Genomic DNA, 22,069 nt, shown 5'->3' with positions numbered 1-22,069 from the left:
TGCCATGTCCTTGGTAATTTTGAGGAGTCTACCCAGGTGGTGAGCGGCGATGCTGCAATCATTAGCGTCACCATTCCTCTGCTATGCATCTTGAGAAATTCCCTGCCAAGCATAAAGGCAGCTGCTTTGCGCTTGGAAACGGGGGCGGGGGAAGACAGTATGTCGCTGGATAGTCAGGGCACCCTCCTGTCTATATCTCAGCGCGTTCAGGAGGAGGAGGAGGAGCATGAGGAGGATGAGGAGGAGGGGGAAGAGACAGCTTGGCCCGCTGCTGACGGTACACCGGCTGATTGCCTGTCATCCTTTTAGTGTGTATGGCCTGAGGAGGAGGAGGAGGAGGAGGAGGAGGAGGAGGATCCTGCAAGTGATCTTCCTAGTGAAGACAGCCATGTGTTGCGTACAGGTACCCTGGCACACATGGCTGACTTCATGTTAGGATGCCTTTCTCGTGACCCTCGCGTTGCACGCATTCTGGCCACAACGGATTACTGTTGCACTCTCATTCCCGAAGAGGAAAGGGGTTCGAGAGTGTTGCTATACCACAGGACCCTTGCGGACAAGCTGATGGTAAAATTCCCAGCCGACAGCGGTAGTGGCAGAAGGCGCAGTACCGAGGGCAAGGTAGCAGGGGAGGTGCGGAGATCGAGCAGCATGTACATCCCAGGCAGTGCAACAGTCTTTAAGGGCCTGGACAGCTTTATGGCTCCCCACCAAGACTGTGTCACCGCTCCCCAGTCAAGGCTGAGTCGGCGGGAGCACTGTAAAAGGATGGTGAGGGAGTACGTAGCCGATCGCACGACCGTCCTCCGTGACGCCTCTGCCACCTACAACTACTGGGTGTCGAAGCTGGACACGTGGCCTGAACTAGCGCTGTATGCCCTGGAGGTGCTTGCTTGTCCTGCGGCTAGCGTCTTGTCGGAGAGGGTGTTTAGTGCGGCTGGGGGAATCATCACAGATAAGCGTACCCGCTTGTCAACCGACAGTGCCGACAGGCTAACACTCATCAAGATGAACAAAGCCTGGATTTCCCCAGACTTCTCTTCTCCACCAGTGGACAGCAAGGATACGTAAGCAATACGTAGGCTGCACCCGCGGATGGAAGCTACGTTCTCTCTCACCATCCAAAACGGGGACATTTCTGCTTCATCAATCTGTGTATTATATTCATCCTCCTCCTCCTGCTCCTCCTCCTGAAACCTCACGTAATCACGCCGAACGGGCAATTTTTCTTAGGCCCACAAGGCTCACTCAAATAATTTTTCTGAACAATTTTTAAAAGTTTCAATGCGCTTAAAAGCATTGGAACTTTAACTTGAACCAATTTTTCGTTACACTGGGCTGCCTCCAGGCCTAGTTACCACTTAAGCCACATTAACCAAAGCGATTAATGGGTTTCACCTGCCCTCTTGGCTGGCCATGGCCAATTTTTTGGATGTACATTAGTACTGTTGATACAGCAATTTTTGTGGGCCCTCGCCTACAGTGTAATCAAATTAATTTTTAGCCCACCTGCATTACAGCTGACGTTACCTCAGCTGTGTTGGGCAATGCAATGGGATATTTTTATGTACCGCCGGTGGCTTCCTGGCACCCACCCATGCTGTGGGTCCACAGGGAGTTGTAAATGCATCTGTGTCCACTTCTAAAGAACCCCAGTCTGACTGGGGCATGCAGTGTGGGCCGAAGCCCACCTGCATTAAGCACGACATTACTACCTCAGCTGTGTTGGGCAATGCAATGGGATATTTTTATGTACCGCCGGTGGGTTCCAGGGAGCCACCCATGCTGTCGGTCCACAGGGACTTCACAATAGGGAGTTGTACCTGCCTGTGTCTATGAATTAAAAAGCCCGGTCTGACTGGGGCATGCAGACACCTTGACAGAATGAATAGTGTGTGGCACATAGGTTCCCCATTGCTATGCCCACGTGTGCAGCTCCTGATGGCGGTGGCACAGGATTCTATTTCTCATTGCTTCTGTACAGCATTGTGGGCTATCGCCCGGCCCCTTTTAAAGAGGGTCGCTGCCTAGCCGTGCCAACCCTCTGCAGTGTGTGCCTGCGGTTCCTCCTCATGGCAGACGCACTTATAAATAGACATGAGGCCAGCGTGTGGCATGAGTGCAGCTGAAGGCTGCGCAGGGACACTTTGGTGTGCGCTGTGGACACTGCGTCGTGCGGGGGGGGGGGGGGGGGTTGGGCAGCATGTAAGCCAGGAGAAGTGGCAGCGGAGTGTCATGCAGGCAGTGATTGTGCTTTGTTGGAGGTAGTGTGGTGCTTAGCTAAGGTATGCATTGCTAATGAGGGCTTTTCAGAAGTAAAAGTTGTTGGGAGGGGGGGGGGGCCCACTCTTGCCGGTATTGTGGCTTAATAGTGGGACCTGTGAACTTGAGATGCAGCCCAACATGTAGCCCCTCGCCTGCCCTATCCGTTGCTGTGTCGTTCCCATCACTTTCTTGAATTGCCCAGATTTTCACACATGAAAACCTTAGCGAGCATCGGCGAAATACAAAAATGCTCGGGTCGCCCATTGACTTCAATGGGGTTCGTTATTCGAAACGAACCCTCGAACATCGCGGGAAGTTCGTTTCGAATAACGAACACCCGAGCATTTTGGTGTTCGCTCATCTCTAGTGCAGACGTATGTGTTTCCATGGTAACAGACAGCAAACGAACCATGTGTAGTCTGACTCTGCAGTCACTCTCTTCCATTTGTCTCTTCTTGCTGATGGATCTCATGTAAATTAGCAAGAAGTGGAGGACAGATGGAAGGGAGTGACTGCAGGATCAGACCACACAGGGGCGCTAAATGTCTGTTACCATGGAGATACATAGGTTTGTATCGGAGCTGTGCACACAAAACGACATACTTTTAATCAAGATTTATTGTTTAGATGGTTTGGGGACAATAACAAATATTTCATAGTGAAGGTGGAGATAGGATTTATTGTCTAACAGCTGAAATAATTTACAAAATTTATTTTACTTGATCCAAAACTGCAATAAAATGTGTCTCACAAGATGAGAAGTAGAACCAATGAGGAACGTTATCTGTTAAGAGACATGATTTGTATAGATTTCTGTGTCCATCCGATAATCCAGAATATATTCTCATCTGGTCCCGGATTGCAGGAATGTTATTGTCTATATACTATAATTACGGGGAGGCTTCAGCCGGATCTGACAGATGGATATCTACTTTGTATCATGTGATTACTTCTCTCCTTCACTGATAATAAAAGATAAGACGCTGATCTGTCCGTTTCTTTCTGGAGACGACCAATGAAATCCGATCGCTGGAACTGCTGATGATCCTTCACGAAACTCCCCTTCATGTCAACAGTGAGTGACGGGACACGTGCAAAGATGTCACCCCAGAGCCCTTCACAAGGTGGTGTTAGAGCAGCTGGCTATGGCAAAAAGGAAGTGGCCTTTCCAAGGGGTGTGGCTTATATAAAAGGATGGGACTAACTATAGCCGCAGCACCTTCATTAATTTTAGACCTCAGACCAAACCCTTCAAGGGGTTCTCTGGGGACATAATATTCTGTAAAACCTCTCAGCCTGCAGTATTATAAAAACAGATTACATTCTCGCCCTTCTATGCTCCCCCGCTGCTGCCATCTCTCCAGTCCATGCTGAACTTCACTTCCTGAAGTCGAGTGTTGACGACCCGGCACTGGGTCATTTGACCACCACAGCTATTCTCCGCCTGAAGGGAGCCAGTTATTGGCTGCAGGAGTCACATGGCCCTTTGCCAGTATCATCATCGCCGGTTCCATGCACTTGGTAGTGAAGAACAGCGGGGAGCAGAGAGCTGGCGAGACGGCACTTCGTGGATGAAACACGTCCACAGCCAATCAAAAGCTGGGGTCGTTAACATTTTTGGACACTGCTGTATTATGTCGCCACCCCTAATTTCCGGTGGCGACATAATACAACAATACCGCTAATGCATCATGGGATAGATGTGTGACTGAAAGTAAAATCTCTCAACATCAGATGGTGGCTGATAAGCATCAGACAGGAGGCTGCACTGCATGGAAGTGACTGCAATACACAGAGGAAACCTCCAAAGTTTGACGGGTCATCAGTGAGGGGGCCAGGATGGAAAAATGTGTTTTCACCAGAGTGGCCCTTAAAGACCAGCCTTTCATATAAATCTCCCCCATAGTGTATTGTATAGGGGGCATTTCAGACCCCAGCTTGGTATAATCTCCCCCAATGCAGCACAGGCCTCACGGTGTATTCAGTGCATCCCAGTACCTCCATGTGCCTTCTCAGAAATGTAAGTCACGTCCAATCTGCTGTACATTTCTGCCATAGTTTCTGGTGTAAATTGTACAAAAATCTGTCATGTGGCCACGCCCCTCCAAACAAGCCACACCCACTTCGTAGGAAAAAAAATCACAAATGTTTGTACAAATACCTACCAGAAACTGCCATAAAACGTGTTATAAATGTGCCCAAAAGACTGTTTGACTGAAGCGATACAGACCCGTGAGCGACTGGAGTGTAATATTATCTGTCATATGTTATATCATCACCTTTGGTCACATCTGACACAACTACTTCTGTGATTTATACTGAACTTTGCTAAGAGTTTCTTTACTTCTCCTCCATGTTGGCGTCTGCTGACCGGCGGGACAAGCTGGACTGCTGCATCTGCCTGAGCCTCTATACAGATCCCGTATCCCTGAGATGTGGACACAACTGCAGACTTTCATGTGAGTCCACAATGCGACTTCAGTGTGTCAGCGGGGCAAATTCACTTGCATCACAAGATGATATGAAGGATCTGCGCTGTATGAACTACTGCATGGATCTGCACAGCATTCAGTAGCAGATAACAGACAGCAGGTAATGGAACTCCCCCCTCCGGTCCCTGGAGAGTATTTTGTCCCAGCACTGCAGGGTTGGTTTAGAACAGTCTGCAGTAAGCTCCCCCTAGTGGTGGCTAAAAACAACCAGAATATTAACCCCAATGTGTTTTGGTCCTACAGGACCAAATACTTTTTTAAGGATTTTACCCATGTGGTTGTTTTACTGCCTTAACTTCCTTCTTTAGCTACCAAAATATTTTTTCCTGCTTTTTTTTCTTCTGAGACATATAGGGCTATTTTTTGTATCTGTTTTCACTGACTTTCCCCGCCCCCTTTTTTAGCTTTATTAGAGGGGAAAAAGCTAAAAAATAATTTTTTTTTAAAATTTACACTTTATTTTTAAAATTTGTATATTTACGCTAAAATAAAGTATGTATATATTTTTATCTTATTCTGCAGTTTTTTTTTACTATTGTAACAAATTTTTTTAACATCCCTGTCCCCCATGATGTCATATAAGATTTCTGGGGGTCAATCACATTGTCTTTTTTTTGTTTGTTTTAGTTTCACACTTTTCCTTTACAACTAGGGCATCCATAGGAGCCTCAGTTACAGACAAAAACACCCCCTGCAATGACAATAGACACTAGCAGGGCTGACCCTGCCACTCTGTTGTGACAGAGAAACCTGGCAGTCACTTGATTGCGGGGCCAAATAGCGAAGAAACTCTTTCGCTTTCTCTCTTTAGTACATAGCGCTCATTGAGCACAATGTGTCCTTGAAAGGAGAACACAGAAGCTGGTCAAAACCGCTTGATTGATCCTACTTGATTGCTATCGGATGGAATTAAAGCCCAGGGCTGTATATGGCCTTGCCGTGGCCAATCAGCTTATGTGTTTTGGCCAAAATGCAAAACTAAAACCTGCATTTATCATTATTTTTTGCATGTAGTTTGCTATAGATTTTGGGGGAGCCCAGGATGTCAGCCAGTGTGGCGCTCTGTGGTGATATAGGGCGATCCAATGCTTTGTCAGTGGTTGTTGCAAACTTGTATGGTGGAGCGCACTTATCTGTGGCTGGCATCCTTGGTATCAGTTCACATCAGACTAGCAGTTACTTGTCCCCAATCTGGGCTGGGTTGAGGTGAGTGACTGCACACTAGTCTGCATAGAACAAGTATCAAATACTGGCTCGCTGCATTCTTCTAGTGTATATGGCGATTGAACCTGCCCTGCAGTCTATCAGGTGGTGCATTATTGGCTCCTTTTTGAATGAGTAATGAGATCCAGCTCCAGTTGATCTTGAAAACCAGAGAAACTGTTGTCAATTAACAAAATATCATTACACTGGAGAAAGAGCCTCTTCATATTCGAGAGGCCCAAGAACATGTGAGGCTTTATTCTACTGATACAACTGTTCTCCACATGCAAGCTATGAAGCTTTTCAAGACCTCGGAAGTAATGTTCATAGAGGGTCTTGAGGCAGTTCCTGGACAAGTTCATCACTGCCATGCTGAAAAAGCCCTGTGAACGCTCCCGGACGGATCTCCTGACTGTTGTTATTTAAAGACAAAAACACAAGTTGTTTAAGGGCTTCAACGAGAGTCCGGAGCTTGAGTAGCTCCTCTAAAAACTGTAGATCGTTGAACACTCTCGGTTTTAGAAAATTGTTGCACAATATAAGAATGTGGAGACTTAAAAAACCTGCAAAAGTGTCTTCAGAAATGGCAGTCAGGCGGTTTTGTGACAGATCCAACCATCGGAGGGACTTCATGCCAAAGAAAGCTCTAGAAGCAATTGTGGAGATGATGTTGTGGTTCAGATACAATTTCTGAAGTTTGCGTAATTTGTGGAAAATGTTAGCTTTCAACCCCCGTAACATATTCCCACTGAGGTCTAGCTCTTTAAGTTCCAGTAAACTGACAAACAATGGAGAATGAACATAAGTCAAATGGTTTCCAGCCAAAATGAGCTCTCTCAGGTTAGGTAGGTCGTGAAACACAGTGTCTGGCAGGGCCACCAGTGAGTTCCAGCCCAAGTTTAGGTACCAAAGATTTGAAAGACCTGCAAATAAGCCATCTTCAATTATTGTAAGGTAATTGTTGTTGAGGCTCAAGTTCTGGGTATGAAGGAATGTGTTAGGGGCCAAGAACTTCAACGTGTTTCTTTCTAAGTGCAAGTGCGCCAAAGCCTTGAGGCCGTGGAGAGCATGTGGCTCCAGACTAGTCAGGTGACTGCTCTGCAGGTTAAGGAAGTCAAGCAGGGATATGTTTTTGAAAGCTTCGGTGGGCACGGTGCTGAGGTTATTGCCATCCAACCATAAGGCTCGAGCATTTGTTCGCAGCAGATCTGGAATACGGGAGAGATTCCGCGAGCTGCAGAAGACACTGTAATCTTCATTGCAGTCATAGCTGCAGACAAGATGTTGGACACTTGGGTTTTGGAGATGATGGAATTGTGTCTCCATCGGAGGGTCGAGACTTAGAGGCCACACTATTTGTTGTCACGAAACTGCAAAGAAGGATCACAGCTACAAACTCTTGAGGGAACATAATTATGTAATTAATGTTGAAGTATCTATGACTGCCGGAATGTCTGGACAATATACCAAACCGCCTCCCCAGCAAAAAACGGGAGCAATTCTGCTCCTCGGTGTCGGTACCAGGAGACTCTCGTATTAGGAGACAGTGAGATCTTTACATGAAGTCGTGATCCCAACAACTCTGATGTGTCTTTAGGTAAATTCAGATTGCGAAGCAATCGCTCAGCCGGGTAAATGGCACCGGGGTGTCATCCTCCATACTGTCTGGTTGGTACATCTCATCACTTGTGTCACCGTCTGAATTGGTATCTGTTGGGGTCTTGACATTGGATGGGCATGGCACAGGGATGGCATCACTACGGGGCACTGGTCTCATGGCAGATGGCATATTGGGATACACAATTCTACACTTACTGGTACTGGTACGGCCCACGATCTTCACTGCACAGAAGTAGCAGTCGTCACTGTGATTTCTTGGCTCACGCCACACCATGGGTACACCGAGCGGCATTGATTCCCTCTTTCCACTTTTCCAGTTCCCCAACCCCTCCACACATGCACGGCACACTTTGTGAGGAGCCCACGCTTTGTTCTGGTCTACTAGTTTAATCCCAAAGTATTGAAAATAAGCATTTTTCACGAAAGCTGTAATATTTTCCCTCGGGTTTCCTGTCGTATAACAGCCACTTATGTAGCAAAATATGTCTGGATGATTGACACAACGACATGAAGCCCTTGTACGAGCCACGAAGGCGACAAATCTTGACATGATACAGATAAATCAATTTCATTTTGGTGATCAGCGATGTATTTGTGTTTATCTATTCCTTGCACATTCATTCCGTCCCCCCAAAGAACATTCTCACACGTTACAAACATTGTCATATATTAATGTCATTAAAAAATTGTTTTTTTTTAAATTTTCACATTTTCGGGATTTGTGAAAAAAACTGTCATGATACAACATTTTGAAGGTAATTTTCAGAATCTGCAGAAAAAGTCCATTCCGTTAACCTCTTTATTTAAAAACTACAGGCAAGAGTTGCAGAACTGCAGCTCCGTGTAATTGTCACATTGGCTGGCACACACATACTTCGTCCAGGCGAGTTAGGGTTAAACATTCATAACCTGATAGCCGCCTGGGCTTCTGGTAATACTTCTGGTTGGGTAACTAAGTGTATTCCTGTGGATACCCCGGCAGTGAGTATTGGTCCCCATCCTCCTAGATAGGGCTCTGTTTCTAGAAGGTTGACCCCAACCAGACCTAAGGCTACGGGGGCAGGGAGTCACGGGAGTTCAGCGGTTCTTCTCCTAAATGGAATTATTTTTCGTTATCAGTAAGAGAAGCTGGAAACTCTGTTAAATCTTTCTATAGTTTACATTTTGTTTCCAACCATCTGGATCCTCATTAATGATGCGGCCATTACACAGTACCCGGCTTTTTCAAAATTAACCCGTAGATGGACAATGTCAATAGATGACACCCTACAAAAATTAAGGCACTAAGGCCCCAAAGTACAATAATAATAATAATTGGGTTTATAGCGGCTCTTAGGCCTTAAAATACAATATTAATTCAAATATAAACAACTAGCTTACCCGTCGCGCGTTGCTGCGAAGACAGACATACATACATACATTCGTTTTTATATATCTAGATAACAACCAATCACAGCGCAGCTTTCAAGTTACCTCAGCGGTATAATATATAACAACCAATCACAGCGCAGCTTTCAAGTTACCTCAGCAGTATAAGAAATAGCAACCAATCACAGCGCAGCTTTCATTTTACCTCAGCAGTATAAGAAATACCAACCAATCACAGCACAGCTTTCATTTTACCTCAGCAGCATAAGAAATAGCAACCAATCACAGCGCAGCTTTCATTTTACCTCAGCATTCTCAATATCCAGCAATTGTCTTGCGAAACGTTCGGCGGATGCATCATTTTCTGGTTGAACACTCATCCCGTTGCTCGTAATGCCTTTTGCTTTCGTGTTTGAGATGGAAATCAAACGATCTTTGTCGTGTTTAGAGTGCACATACAGATCAGCATACGCATCTTCTTTGTATGGAGTTGTACAGATCCCTGCCCTTTCAACAAGTAGGGGCGCAACAAAACAAAACAAAGGCTTTTAGTTTACAAGTTCAGGGTGCGGCCCCTAAGGCCTCATGTCCACGGGCAAATACGGATTTAAAATCCGCAGCGTTTCTCCTGCATGCGGATCCGCGCCCCATAGGGATGCATTAAACACCCGCAGGTAGTTAAATACCTGCGGGTGTCATTTTCCCCTGCAGGCGCGGGTCCCGCGTGCAGGAAAAAATCCGGATATGCTCCATTTAGGTGCGGGTCTCCCGCTGGGACGGCTCCCGCAGGCTTCTATTGAAGCCTATGGAAGCCGTCCTGATCCGCAGGAGACCCGCACCTGAATTAAACTCATCTGCTCCGGGCGATGCAGATCTCCCTTCCTTTGCGGCCGGAAATTTGTTTCTTCGGCCCAGTGGATGTCCAAAAAAGAAGATCCGGACGTGAAAAAGGGAAGAAACGCACGGCACGCAGCAGGTGAGTTTATTCTTATTTTCAGCCCTCATGTCGGCCGGGCAGGAGGGACCCGCTGCGGATTCTCCATGGAGAATCCATAGTGGGCCTGATTTTCCCCGTGGACATGAGGCCTAAAGGGTAAGCAGAAGTTTTTTCTTTAGAGGCGACTCGTTTTCTAACATTCTAAAGGCAAAAGCCCGTTTCTTTTCTCCCAGCATCAGCGTCATACCACAGGTGTAAATATTGTGCAGAAGCACAACCTCTTGCTCTTCCTCCAGCAGGAGGGTGAGCTTGGGCCTGAGGGTCCCTGTTAATGGGTTCCTCCTCTGTCTCACATGGAATCTTACGCTTTAGTAAAACCTTACCAAACTCTTACCAGCAGTGTTTATTTAACGCGGTTATAAACATTGGGAAGAAATGTAACCATTAATAACCATAATGTAGTGGCCCCGTGCATCATCCTGGCCCCCTCCATAATGTCAGACATGTATGTCTCATGTGGATGCACAGTCCAAAACTGTCTTGTCATTGTGTTATGTAAATTGCACAGCTGCAGCATGTGATGGGTTAATGTCTGCAAAGTATGAGCTGACTGTCTGGAGTGCTTGAGAGCGGGAAAAGGAGGACTGGGGACATTGAACTTACTTACCAGCTCACTTACCTAATAAATAAACGAATGTCTACAACTTCTTGCTGTATAAAAACGTGGGGTAGGCCACAGCTTTATTAATTAAAACAACATTAATAATAACTTTTAACGATCAAGACCTATCCATGCTGTCCGCAGATTAACTTTATCGGTCCGTAAACCGTCCTCCGAGGACGTTCGTAAGCCCCGGTCCTTCGGCTTGCAAACCTTCCTCTATTCTCTAACCAGCATGGACAAATTCCGGGCCACACGGGATGTGCCGCGTTACTGCGGCTCATTCCGTCCCACCCCACCGACCATAGATAGAGCTGCCTCTACACTGTCCTGCAAGCCGGATAAAAAAGTATCCAACCCTACGTCATTGAGGTGGACCCCGTCCTCCCTCAATGCCCCTCTCTCCCAGCTCCCAGTGACGAACCGCCACCCCCCCAATGGACTGAACGAACTGAGACATCTTCATATTAACTAACCTCCTCGCTCTTTCTATTGCTTCTATGTTTCTCGCTCCTCTCCAGTGTCTTCGCGCGATTATGTCCGACCACACGATAATAAATCCTTGAAAGCATTCGTGGAACCGCAAAATGTCCTGCTTCATGATAACCAAAAGATCCCGCGTCTTCATCTTACCGAGATCATTCCCCCCCAGCGTGAACGACCAAAACCACTCTCCGGGGGGTACGCCTGGATATGTCCGTTATCAGTTTCCACATGTCGGGCCATACTAGCCCCCGTACTCCATGCCAGGTTACGGACGTTCCGGTCAGGCCTAAGTCCACTCCCAATGGGCGCACCGCTGCCCTCATTTTTGCCCAGTAAATGTACGAATGCCCCACGATGCACACCTTCCAAGGCTCCGCGGCTGAGAAAAACAAAAAGGGAAATACAAGGGCAAAAACCCGAACTATCACGAACACAACAAAGAGAAAACGCAGAGGAAAACTACTAACTAAAACCCCCCACCATCAGGTCGGGCCTCACGTACGTCTTATAAGCTTGAGATTTCCATCTACCCAGTCTTTTTAAACCTTCTTCATTCATACCTCCCGCATCCGCCGATGTGGCTGCCCAATTCTAAAAGAGTGAGTCCCGAACTCCGCCGGATTGAGGCCCGCTGACCTTAACGTCGATCGTAACACCGCCGACACTTGAAAACGAGTTAAAGGGAGGCGCGAAGAATGGACCAAGAATTGCTCCCCAGATGTCCTCGCGGCCATGTAACGTACCACCGTCTCGACCGGGCACCACTGTGAGCCCAGTCGGCTGATCGACACCCACTCCCCTCTGCCGTACACATCGGTCTTTGATTTTCTTATTCTCACGCGTAACGCCCCGTCGACCACCATAACGTCGTTCCACATTAACCCGCCGACCTTAAATTTGCTGGAGGGAACAAGCTCTCCGATCCTCAAAGCCGCAAAAAACGCGAGCAAAAAGGCCGACCTAAAAAGCAAAATTTCCGAACCGTTGGAACAAGTGTTTTCTAACGTGTCTAGCAACTTGAAAGTTCAAAGTAATGATCCGCGCCACCAAGAAATAAGTAGTGAAAAGGACTCACCTGGTGCTCAGCGGGGTTCCCATAGACCGTGAGATCCTACGGGAGCTACCCGCTGGCACCTGTAGTCCAGGTAGGCCCGTAGTAAATGAAGAGATTTCCAATATCCTTCGATGAGGAAGGAGAGTCGCCAGGAAAGAAACAAACCCCAAAGGGGGAAGATCCCCTCAATGGGTAAAAAATAAAATTTAAAGACAAAAAAGTCCTTCCGCGCTACTATCGGAACTCCTCTTAGAGTAAAAAATGAATATAAACTGTCGTGGCAGACAGTAATTGAATATACAATTCGTTGGTTTTAATTCCAAAGATAAAAATACAAAATTTGCTGCAAGGAATAGCTTTGCAGCAATGATCTTTACAACGCGTTTCAGCGTTCTATAAACGCCTTTATCAAGTATAAATAACAATCAAACAATCCCACATTATATAGCAAGTCATCTCCGGAGAGGTAAGACTTGCTATATAATGTGGGATTGTTTGATTGTTATTTATACTTGATAAAGGCGTTTATAGAACGCTGAAACGCGTTGTAAAGATCATTGCTGCAAAGCTATTCCTTGCAGCAAATTTTGTATTTTTATCTTTGGAATTAAAACCAACGAATTGTATATTCAATTACTGTCTGCCACGACAGTTTATATTCATTTTTTACTCTAAGAGGAGTTCCGATAGTAGCGCGGAAGGACTTTTTTGTCTTTAAATTTTGTGTCTAGCAACTTGCATAGAACCGGATATGTGATCGGGCGATGATCATCCGCGCGGACCTTCTCTTTCTTCCAACCCCGCACAATCTGGCGAAATACGAAATCTTTAGTAACATCTACAAAACCATGCAATTTCAACAAAAACGCCACACCCGCTAGGTGCTTTTTAACCGTATTAACCGAAGACCGATTTTTTTTTCTCAAAGACGCTAGCATATCCAGCATAGCCGAACAGGCCTTATCGCCCCCCCGCCATGCAACCCCGGCAAAAATCAACCATTTTTGCCAAACCGCGTTGTAATTTTTCCACGTCCCGACCGCTACAGATGTCTCGACTAGCTTCAGCAGCTCTGCTCTGCCAGATTCCACAAGAAATGCGGGCAGCGTACCCCCTCGGCGTCCGCCAGCGGGTGCCGCTCCCTGAACCGCTCCATCTGCGAACGAGAGAGTGTGTCAGCTGCTAAATTTTTATATCCCGGTACATGCTTTGCACGTAAATATATATTTCGTTGCAGACATCTCAGAACCACGTGTCTCAGAAGCGCCAACACTGGTGGGGACGCCGAGGATTGTCTGTTAATAATTTGCACCACCGAAACATTATCGGACCAAAAACACAACTTATGGTCCTGGAGCTCTTCGCCCCGTAACTCCAAAGCAGCCACTAACGGGAAAAACTCCAACAGCGTGATGTTTTTATTCCATTGTTTCTCCATCCAGGATACTTGCCAGGGTTCCCTGCACCAGTGGTTCCGGAAAATCACACCAAAACCGACCGACCCCTCTGCGTCAGCAAACAAGCAGAGATCGGGTCCCGACCACTCCTCTTTGGGGCACACCACTTGCCCATTGAAGGATTCCAGAAAGATTCTCCAGATATGTAAATCACCGCGGATTCCTTGTGTGATCCTTACGAAATGGTGGGGCTCTTTTACTCCCACTGTCGCCAGCGATAGCCTTCTGGAAAAAACGCCGCCCATGGGCATCACTTTGCAGGCAAAGTTCAACAAACCCACCAGGACCTGTACCTGGCGCAGCGTGGCCTTCTTACATTTCGCAACATCTTTTACCGTTTGTCGCAGGCGGGCTATTTTTTCTATCGGCAACCTGAATACCATTTCCTCGGTGTCGATCTCGATCCCCAGAAATATCAGCCTGCTGACTGGGTCCATCATCTTCTCAGACAATGGGACCCCTGCTTTCTGCATCAAAGTCCGGAACGTCTGTAGCAAAAAACCGCACGCGCCCGATGACTCCTTTCCGATGAACAGAAAATCATCAAGGTAATGTGTAACCGATGAAATGCCCGTCTCATACTTGAGCATCCATTCCAGGAAGGAGCTGAACAGCTCAAAGTAATAACACGAAATAGAACAACCCATCGGTAGACACATGTCGAAAAAGAATTGATTGTCTACTTTGCACCCCAGCAGATGAAAACACTCGGGGTGAATCGGCAGTAGCCGGAAAGCAGACTCGATATCAGCTTTCACTAACTGAGCCCGTTTTCCTGCCGTTCTAACTAGTGACACTGCCTGGTCAAAAGACGCGTAAACTACCGAGGCCTGCTCCTTTGAAATGCCATCATTTACCCACTCCCCCTTAGGGAAGGATAAATGATGTATCAGGCGAAATTTGCCGGCTTCCTTCTTGGGAACTAGCCCCAATGGGGAAACCCGCAAATTAACAAACGGCGGTTCCTCAAATGGCCAGCCATGCGGCCTGCTGCTACTTCCTTTTGAACCTTTTGCTTAACTAATTCTATGTTGTCCGTTGCCGATTTTAAATTTGGACACAGAGTGGAAGCGGGCTGAAACGTGAACGGAATAACGAAGCCGTCGGAAAAACCCTGCCTAAGGATTTTTGCCTCCTCCTTCCTGTGGTACTTGTCGAGCCACTGGAAGAGGTAATTGTTTCTCACCGGGGTTCGGTGCTCCACTGGCACCACCCCCGGCGACTGGTTGTCTTTGCTTCCTAAAACACCGTACCGCGGCATGTTGGCCCCCACAGACAAAACACTCGTGTCCGAACTTGCATGTGGAGTAAAACCTGCAATGGCCCTCGTTGTAGAGCCAACAGGAGCCATTCGGTCTTGGAGAGGCCGCAGGGGGCTGTTGACCGCCCCCCACGGCTCCCCCTTGAAAAGTAGGTTTTTGCGGGCGCTGTGCTAAAATAAGCTGTAACCAGACATCAGTAGCTTTAGATGCCCAACTTATATGACCGATGCCCGAGACTCGACGCCGAAAGTCTTCGTCATAGCACCACCATGCGGCGCCTCCGTGTAATTTATACGCGCTGAATATTGTGTTAAAGTACACTAACATCTCAGGAGCTTTTTTCGGCTGATGCTGGCATGTAATATATGCCAGCACCATAAACGCCTGCAACCTATTGCCAAAAGTCTTAGCGACTTTAGGCTTTTTGTCCGCGCCGCGCTCTGTTACCCGCTCTTTATCCACCATCACGTGGTCCGCCGACAGCAAGGACCAGATATCCACTTAAACACCTTTACGAATCTTATCCACTAACTCATCTGACAAACCGACCCCTAACGGGGCAACCCCACAAAACAACGAGTCAGCATATCGTAACCCTTCCAACGGGTCCGCATCACCACCGGCTGTTGAGCAACCACCATCCTGCCCCGCAGGCGGGCCCACGCCCCCTGGGGAACCACAGGACACTGACGACACATCTTTTTGATCCATCTTGCTCAACAGCGATTTTAACACCAACACCAAATCATTTCTATCTGCCGCCTTAGCGGGATCCATCACATTTTTCCAAGCGCTTAAACAATGAGACTCACCGGCATGACCGACCTCCGGCGTTGCCAAGGGCGTGGTCCCTGCCAGTCTTCTTCCCGGGCTCCTGCCCCCGCCGAGCGATGGCTGCCGCGCACTCGCATGCGGAGCCTCTCGCGCCCTCCTTCCATGCTCTGTTCCAAGGTGGCCCAGCTCCGGCCGTTCTTGCGACGTATCCCGCCTCCTGTGGCGTATACTGTCCCTGTTTGCCGAAGCTGTTGGCGAAGCGGCCGCTTGGCGGTAGGTTTCCGTTTGGTGCCGGTGCTCCGTACTACAGAACCCGTCGCCCTCGTTCCCTCTACTGGCCCTGTGCCTTCCTCCACTTGCCTCGGCAGCTAACCTAACGTGCTCTCTATCGCGCTTGCGCTGATATCTCTCTCTCCTAGCCCTCTCCCTCTGTCTCCGCTTAGCGCCCTGGCCTTGTCTATTGCTGCTAGCGCGACTAGCGCAGCTGTAAGAAGACTCACCTCCCCCCGAGGAGGGGGGTACCACGAAACGTGGGTTTACATAGCAGCGTCTATGTGAGATTGGGGGCGCGTTATCTTGCTGCTGAGAGGGGGGGTTGTTGCGTGCACCGTAATACCAGTGCTCGAGACTAGAGGGTCTGTATGCTCGCACGGGGGGGGGGGGGGGGGGGGGGTTGGAGGGCTTAGAGGCTATGGCCTCGTATGGGGGGGTGATCCAGGTAGTACGAGGGGGTGGGCCTCACTTTTGTGCTGTCCGGAAACGGACTCATGCTCCCCTCCGTTACAACCCTTCTGTCCCTGCTGCCCTGCTTGCTGCCCCTTCTGCTGTCTATGCTGCTCACAGTACTAGCGGCCGGGCTATACCTCCCCCTCCCCCTACCCCCAGCCACGATACGGCTTGGTGCTGCAACGTTGCGGCCTCTGTCCCCTCGCCTCGCTGGCGCTCTGCAACCCGCCCCTGTAGGTCCTACCTGCGCCTGCTGCTCGCTTACGCCGCCCTCTTGGGTATGCCTGCGCTTCTGTTGCGCGCCTCCGCGTGCCTCTTTCCATCCTTGCTGTTCCGCCCTTAGGCTGGATTCGGAGGCCCTGCGCCTTGCCGCGCGCTGGTCCATTGGGCCGGAGCATGAAAGTGATGCTGCCGCCTGCACCCTTCTTCCTGTCAGACTGCCAGCTGACGGTGACTGTGGCTCCACCGCGGGCGCTCTTCCCGCCGCGCGGTTTGAATTTGGCACCAATTTCTGCGTGGCGCGTCCTGCTCCCGGCATCTTTTCACCGCCGCGACTGTTCTTCCGGCCGCCTCTCTTTGCGGCGGGACTCGGGCTGAGCCGCACCGGGGTTTTTTTTCTTCTCTTCGGGCGGCCTCGCCCGGCATCCCCCTCCTGTGTCGCTCCTTCTCCAGCTTCCGGCTCCCGTGCTGCCGGTTCCACCGGCCTCCCGGACTCCGACCCTGACCTGCAGCTGACGAGCAGGTCCTCTAGCCATCCGGCACCATCACGCTCGATTGATTGACGGATCTTCAACTGTAAGTCTTCCATTCTTGTCTTGGGGCTTCTCCCTTTCTCCGACGGCTCTGCGATCTCCCCTCTTCTTACTTGCTGTGCCCGAACTGCAGCCGCTTAACCCTTGCTGTACTGCTCTGGTCTTCAGCTGTTTTTGCTCTTCTCTCTGTCTTCTATTGCTTTCTTTCTTTCTGTTGTTCGTCTTCACCTCTGTCTTCCCGGCTCCTATCTTCCTTCTTCTCCTTGTGTGTCTTGTCTCTAGTCTACTTCCGCTCCCCTCCCTCTTCGCTTCCTGTCCTAGCTCCACCCCCTCTAAGCTCGCTTTTCTTAACCCTTCCTATGCCTGTCCCCAGTCACATGCCGTTTCCTTAACTCAGTTCACGGCATACGATTCTTCAGGAGTGGTAGTCGGGAGGTCCAGCTGCATGGTGGCACCTTCAGCCCTCATGTAGTATAATAGAGCCTCATGAAGAATGGACCCAGACACATCTCAAACACTCCTATTTATAATCTCACTCATACCACGTGACAGGACATAAACTGATACTTTTTTAGACTGACTCAACTTCATCCAGACATTAACTCTCCACTTGCTGCAGCTCTGCAATACACATAACAGAATGACAAGACACTTTTGCACAGCGCACCAACACGACATTACACGTATGACATTTATGGAGGGGGCCAGGATAGCATGTACTGGGCCACTACACATGTACTATTAAGCCTTGTGCTTCTCACAATAGTGTGACTAACTTTCAGTACAGCAGGGGTTAAGTCTTCTACAGGAAGTCTCCGCCGCATGATGTAGGGAAAGTTTTTAACTTTCGATTTCTGCTCTTTCCTACTATGATGGCGTATGCTGACCTGCGGGACAAGCTGGACTGCTCCATCTGCCTGAGCCTCTATACAGATCCCGTATCCCTGAGATGTGGACACAACTTCTGCCGCTCATGTATTGTGAGTGCGCTGGATGCACAGGAGGCAGCTGGAGTGTATTCCTGTCCTGACTGCAGAGAAGAATCCCCGCAGCGTCCGGCCCTGGAGAAGAAAAGGAAGCCGGCGAATATAGTGGAGCGTTTCTTATCTAGTCAGCCTGATATGGAGAGCAGAATCTTCTGTACTTACTGTATAAAGTCTCCGATCCCGGCTGTGAGGACATGTCTGCACTGTGAGGTGTCCATGTGTCAGGAACATCTCGGAGCCCACAACAAGGCAGTGGAACACAGTATAATTGAACCTACGGTGTCATTTGAGGGAAGAAAATGTTCCACACACCATGAGGTCCTGAAATACTATTGTCCTGTAGATGGCACCTGTATCTGTGTGTCCTGCTGGGTCGCCGGAGATCACAAGGGACATGATGTGCAGCTACTGGATGTGGCCTGTGAGAAGGAGAAAGAGAAGCTCAAAACTGTCTTAGAGGAGCTGAAGTCTGAGAGACAAGAAGCTGGAAGAAGAGTCCAGAATCTAAAGGATCGTGAGACAGAACAAAGAGAGACATCAGCCGCACTCACTGAGAAAGTCTCTGGTCTATTCACTGATCTCAGGGAGAAGCTGGATGGTCTGGAGAAGAGAATCCAGGATAACATTACCAGACAGCAGGATCAGGTGTCACTCTCAATGTCTGACCTGGTCAGACAGGTGGAGCTACACAAGGATGAGCTGACCAGGAAGATTTCTCAATTTGAGAGATTATGTAATATCTCTGATCCATTGACCTTTCTCCAAGAAGATTGTGGTGACATCAGTGGTAGGAGCTGTGATGTCATCGGTGAGGTAGGAGATGCCCAGTGTCTGGATGAAGATGTAGTCTCACTGCTATTACACAGCGAACTGTTACACTTTGCTGATAGTCTGATTGATATGAAGATAAAAAGACAGTTCTCAGTGATGGAAAAGTCCGACATCTTACTGGATATAGACACGGCTCATAATTACATTATTATATCAGAGGATCTCAGATTGGCTTCTTATACCGCTACATCACAGAACAGACCTGATGGGCCCAAGAGGTTCATATCTCGTCATGTGTTCAGCTCCCGCAGCTTCTCATCCGGGAGACATTACTGGGAGGTGGATGTGAGTCAGGCAGAGAAATGGCTGATAGGAGTGGCCGGGGAAAGTCTGGAGAGGAGGGTGGATGGTAACAAATCTATTATTGGTTATAATAACAAGTCTTGGGCTTTATCGGTGATTGGTGGTTTTGGAGCACGTCACAACAATGTGTTTCAGAGTCTGGTATCGGACTCTCCTGTGGGGGCTGTCGGGATCTATCTGGATTATGAGGCCAGGCGTCTGTCCTTCTACCAGCTGTGTGACCCCATCAGACACTTACACACCTTCACCGCCTCCTTCACCGAGCCGCTCTATGCCGCTTTCTTTGTGTTTCCAGATTCAAGTATCAGAATTATGAAATAACTACATCTAAATGACGGCTCTAAAGCCTTAGGGCTCACACCCACTGGTGATCCGACTTCCCTGCGATGCAAGAGTGAGTGAAAACGCATGATAATGAAACTAATTATTTTCAATGGTTCCATTCTCATTAGCGATGTTTTCACTGTAACCTCGCATCGCAAAGAAGAATCTGTGATATCGCCCATTGATTTCAACGGGTCGGTGACAGCAGCGCTAGACCCAATGAAATCAATAGGAGATCGCGAAGCAGGCTAGGAATTCCCCCCGAGAGAGAAGAGGGGGGGGGGCGGAGCTACAGGGGATCTCTGACATGTCCCCCCATATTTGGAGAGACAGGGGGCAGGGCTAGTGAGTTTTCCCATGAGGGGGGGGGGGGGCTTGAGAGGTGGCAGGGCTAGAGGGGCTATTATAGTAATCTATCTCTAGCCCAGTGAGGAGGCGGAGCTAGTGGGCAGAACCCACAGGCCCGCTCGCTTACTTGACTGGAGAGGTATCACTGTGATAACCCCTCTAGGCCCACCCCCTCTCAAGGCCCACCCCCCCACTCTCGGGGGGAAACCCACTAGCCTTGCCCCTATCTCTCCAAATATGTGGAGACATGTCAGACATGCCCTGTAGCTCCGCCGCCCCCTCTCTTCTCTCTCGTGGAGAATACCTAGCCTGCTTCGCGATCTTCTATTGATTTCAATGGGGCCAGAGCTGCTGCCAACCCCACTGAAAACCATGGGTGATATCGTACATCCTTCTTTGCGATGCGAGGTTAGAGGGAAAACATCACTAATGAGAATGAAACCCTTGAAGATCACTGCTTTCATTATCATGCGTTTTCACTCCCTCTCGCATCGCAGGAAAGTCGGATGTTAAACCTTTTAAAATTCTTACATTTTTAGGTCTAAAATTTTGTGCTGATTCATTTTTTCGTATATCTTTCTAGTGATTTTCTGATGCAGAGCTCGGAATCCCCCACAGACACAGATGTAAATGATACAATTATATCTACCTGCAATGACAGCTAGGGGGAGCTCTCTGCATAATGTCTTATAACTGACTGCACATGCCTGAAGGGGTGGAGCTCCAAGACGTTGCTGTGTTTGGCAGTGGTGTGTGTTTAAAGGTCCATATACACTGGACGAGTGTGGGGAAAACGATGCCCGACACTCGTCCTTGTGTCTCTGCGCTGGTCGCTCACTTGCCTGACAGACGGCGGATCTCAGTGGCCAGTGCTTGTAATTACAGGTGCCGGCCACTCACATCCCTCACAGGCGGCGGGTCCCAGTGGCCAGTGCTTGTAATTACAGGTGCTGGTCGCTCACATCCCTGATAGAGGGCGGGTCCCAGTGGCTAGTGCTTGTAATTACAGGTGCCGACCGCTTACATCCCTGACAGACAGCGGATCCCAGCAGTCAGTGCTTGTAATTATATGTGCCGGCCACTCACATTCCTCACAGGCGGCAGGTCCCAGTGGTCAGTGCTTGTAATTACAGGTGCTGGTCACTCACATCCCTGATAGATGGCGGGTCCCAGTGGCCAGGGCTTGTAATTACAGAAGCCGGCCGCTCACATTCCTGACAGATGGCGGATCCCAGTGGTCAGTGCTTGTAATTACAGGTGCCGGCCGCTCACATCCCTGACAGACGGCGGGTCCCAGTGATCAGTGCTAGTAATTACAGGTGCCGGCCGCTCACATCCCTCACAGGCGGCGGGTCCCAGTGGCCAGTGCTTGTAATTACAGGTGCTGGTCGCTCACATCCCTGATAGATGGCGGGTCCCAGCGATCAGTGCTAGTAATTACAGGTGCTGGTCGCTCACATCCCTGATAGATGGCGGGTCCCAGTGGTCAGTGCTTGTAATTACAGGTGCTGGCCGCTCACATCCCTGACAGACGGCGGGTCCCAGTGGTCAGTGTCTGTAATTATAGGTGCCGGGCGCTTACATCCCTTACAGGCGGCGGGTCCCAGTGGCCAGTGCTTGTAATTACAGGTGCTGGTCGCTCACATCCCTGATAGATGGCGGGTCCCAGCGATCAGTGCTAGTAATTACAGGTGCTGGTCGCTCACATCCCTGATAGATGGCGGGTCCCAGTGGTCAGTGCTTGTAATTACAGGTGCTGGCCGCTCACATCCCTGACAGACGGCGGGTCCCAGTGGTCAGTGTCTGTAATTATAGGTGCCGGGCGCTTACATCCCTTACAGGCGGCGGGTCCCAGTGGCCAGTGCTTGTAATTACAGGTGCTGGTCGCTCACATCCCTGATAGATGGCAGGTCCCAGTGGTCAGTGCTTGTAATTACAGGTGCTGGCCGCTCACATCCCTGACAGACGGCGGGTCCCAGTGGTCAGTGCTTGTGATTATAGGTGCCGGGCGCTTACATCCCTGACAGACGGCGGGTCCCAGTGGCCAATGCTTGTAATTACAGGTGCCGGCCACCCACATTCCTGATAGATGGTGGATCCCAGTGGTCAGTGCTTATAATTACATGTGCCGGCCGCTCACATCCCTAACAGACGGCGGATCTCAGTGGCCAGTGCTTGTAATTACAGATGCCGGCCACTCACATCCCTGACAGATGACGG

The 22,069-nt window shown here is 49.1% G+C and overlaps 1 protein-coding gene and 1 pseudogene across 1 annotated transcript; one reads left to right on the top strand and one right to left on the bottom strand.

Annotated features, from left to right (window-relative positions):
• Positions 1-6,073: 6,073 nt before the first annotated feature.
• Positions 6,074-17,113, bottom strand: LOC136577970 (insulin-like growth factor-binding protein complex acid labile subunit; annotated as a pseudogene).
• An 816-nt stretch (positions 17,114-17,929) lies between these two features.
• On the top strand, positions 17,930-19,570 carry LOC136577637 (E3 ubiquitin-protein ligase TRIM7-like). Its single transcript, XM_066577548.1, has one exon. The coding sequence runs from the start codon at positions 17,930-17,932 to the stop codon at positions 19,496-19,498; it is 1,569 nt and encodes a 522-aa protein (XP_066433645.1). The 3' UTR covers positions 19,499-19,570.
• Positions 19,571-22,069: the final 2,499 nt, after the last annotated feature.

This window comes from Eleutherodactylus coqui, chromosome 8 (assembly GCF_035609145.1).
Source record: "Eleutherodactylus coqui strain aEleCoq1 chromosome 8, aEleCoq1.hap1, whole genome shotgun sequence".
NCBI lineage: Eukaryota > Metazoa > Chordata > Amphibia > Anura > Eleutherodactylidae > Eleutherodactylus > Eleutherodactylus coqui.
The sequence above is the reverse complement of the archived record's forward strand: the minus strand, read 5'-3'. Positions and strand labels throughout refer to the sequence as shown.

Excerpts from the sequence above, each read along its gene's own strand:
- LOC136577637 (XM_066577548.1), top strand. The coding sequence starts at position 17,930 with ATGGCGTATGCTGACCTGCGGGACAAGCTGGACTGCTCCATCTGCCTG.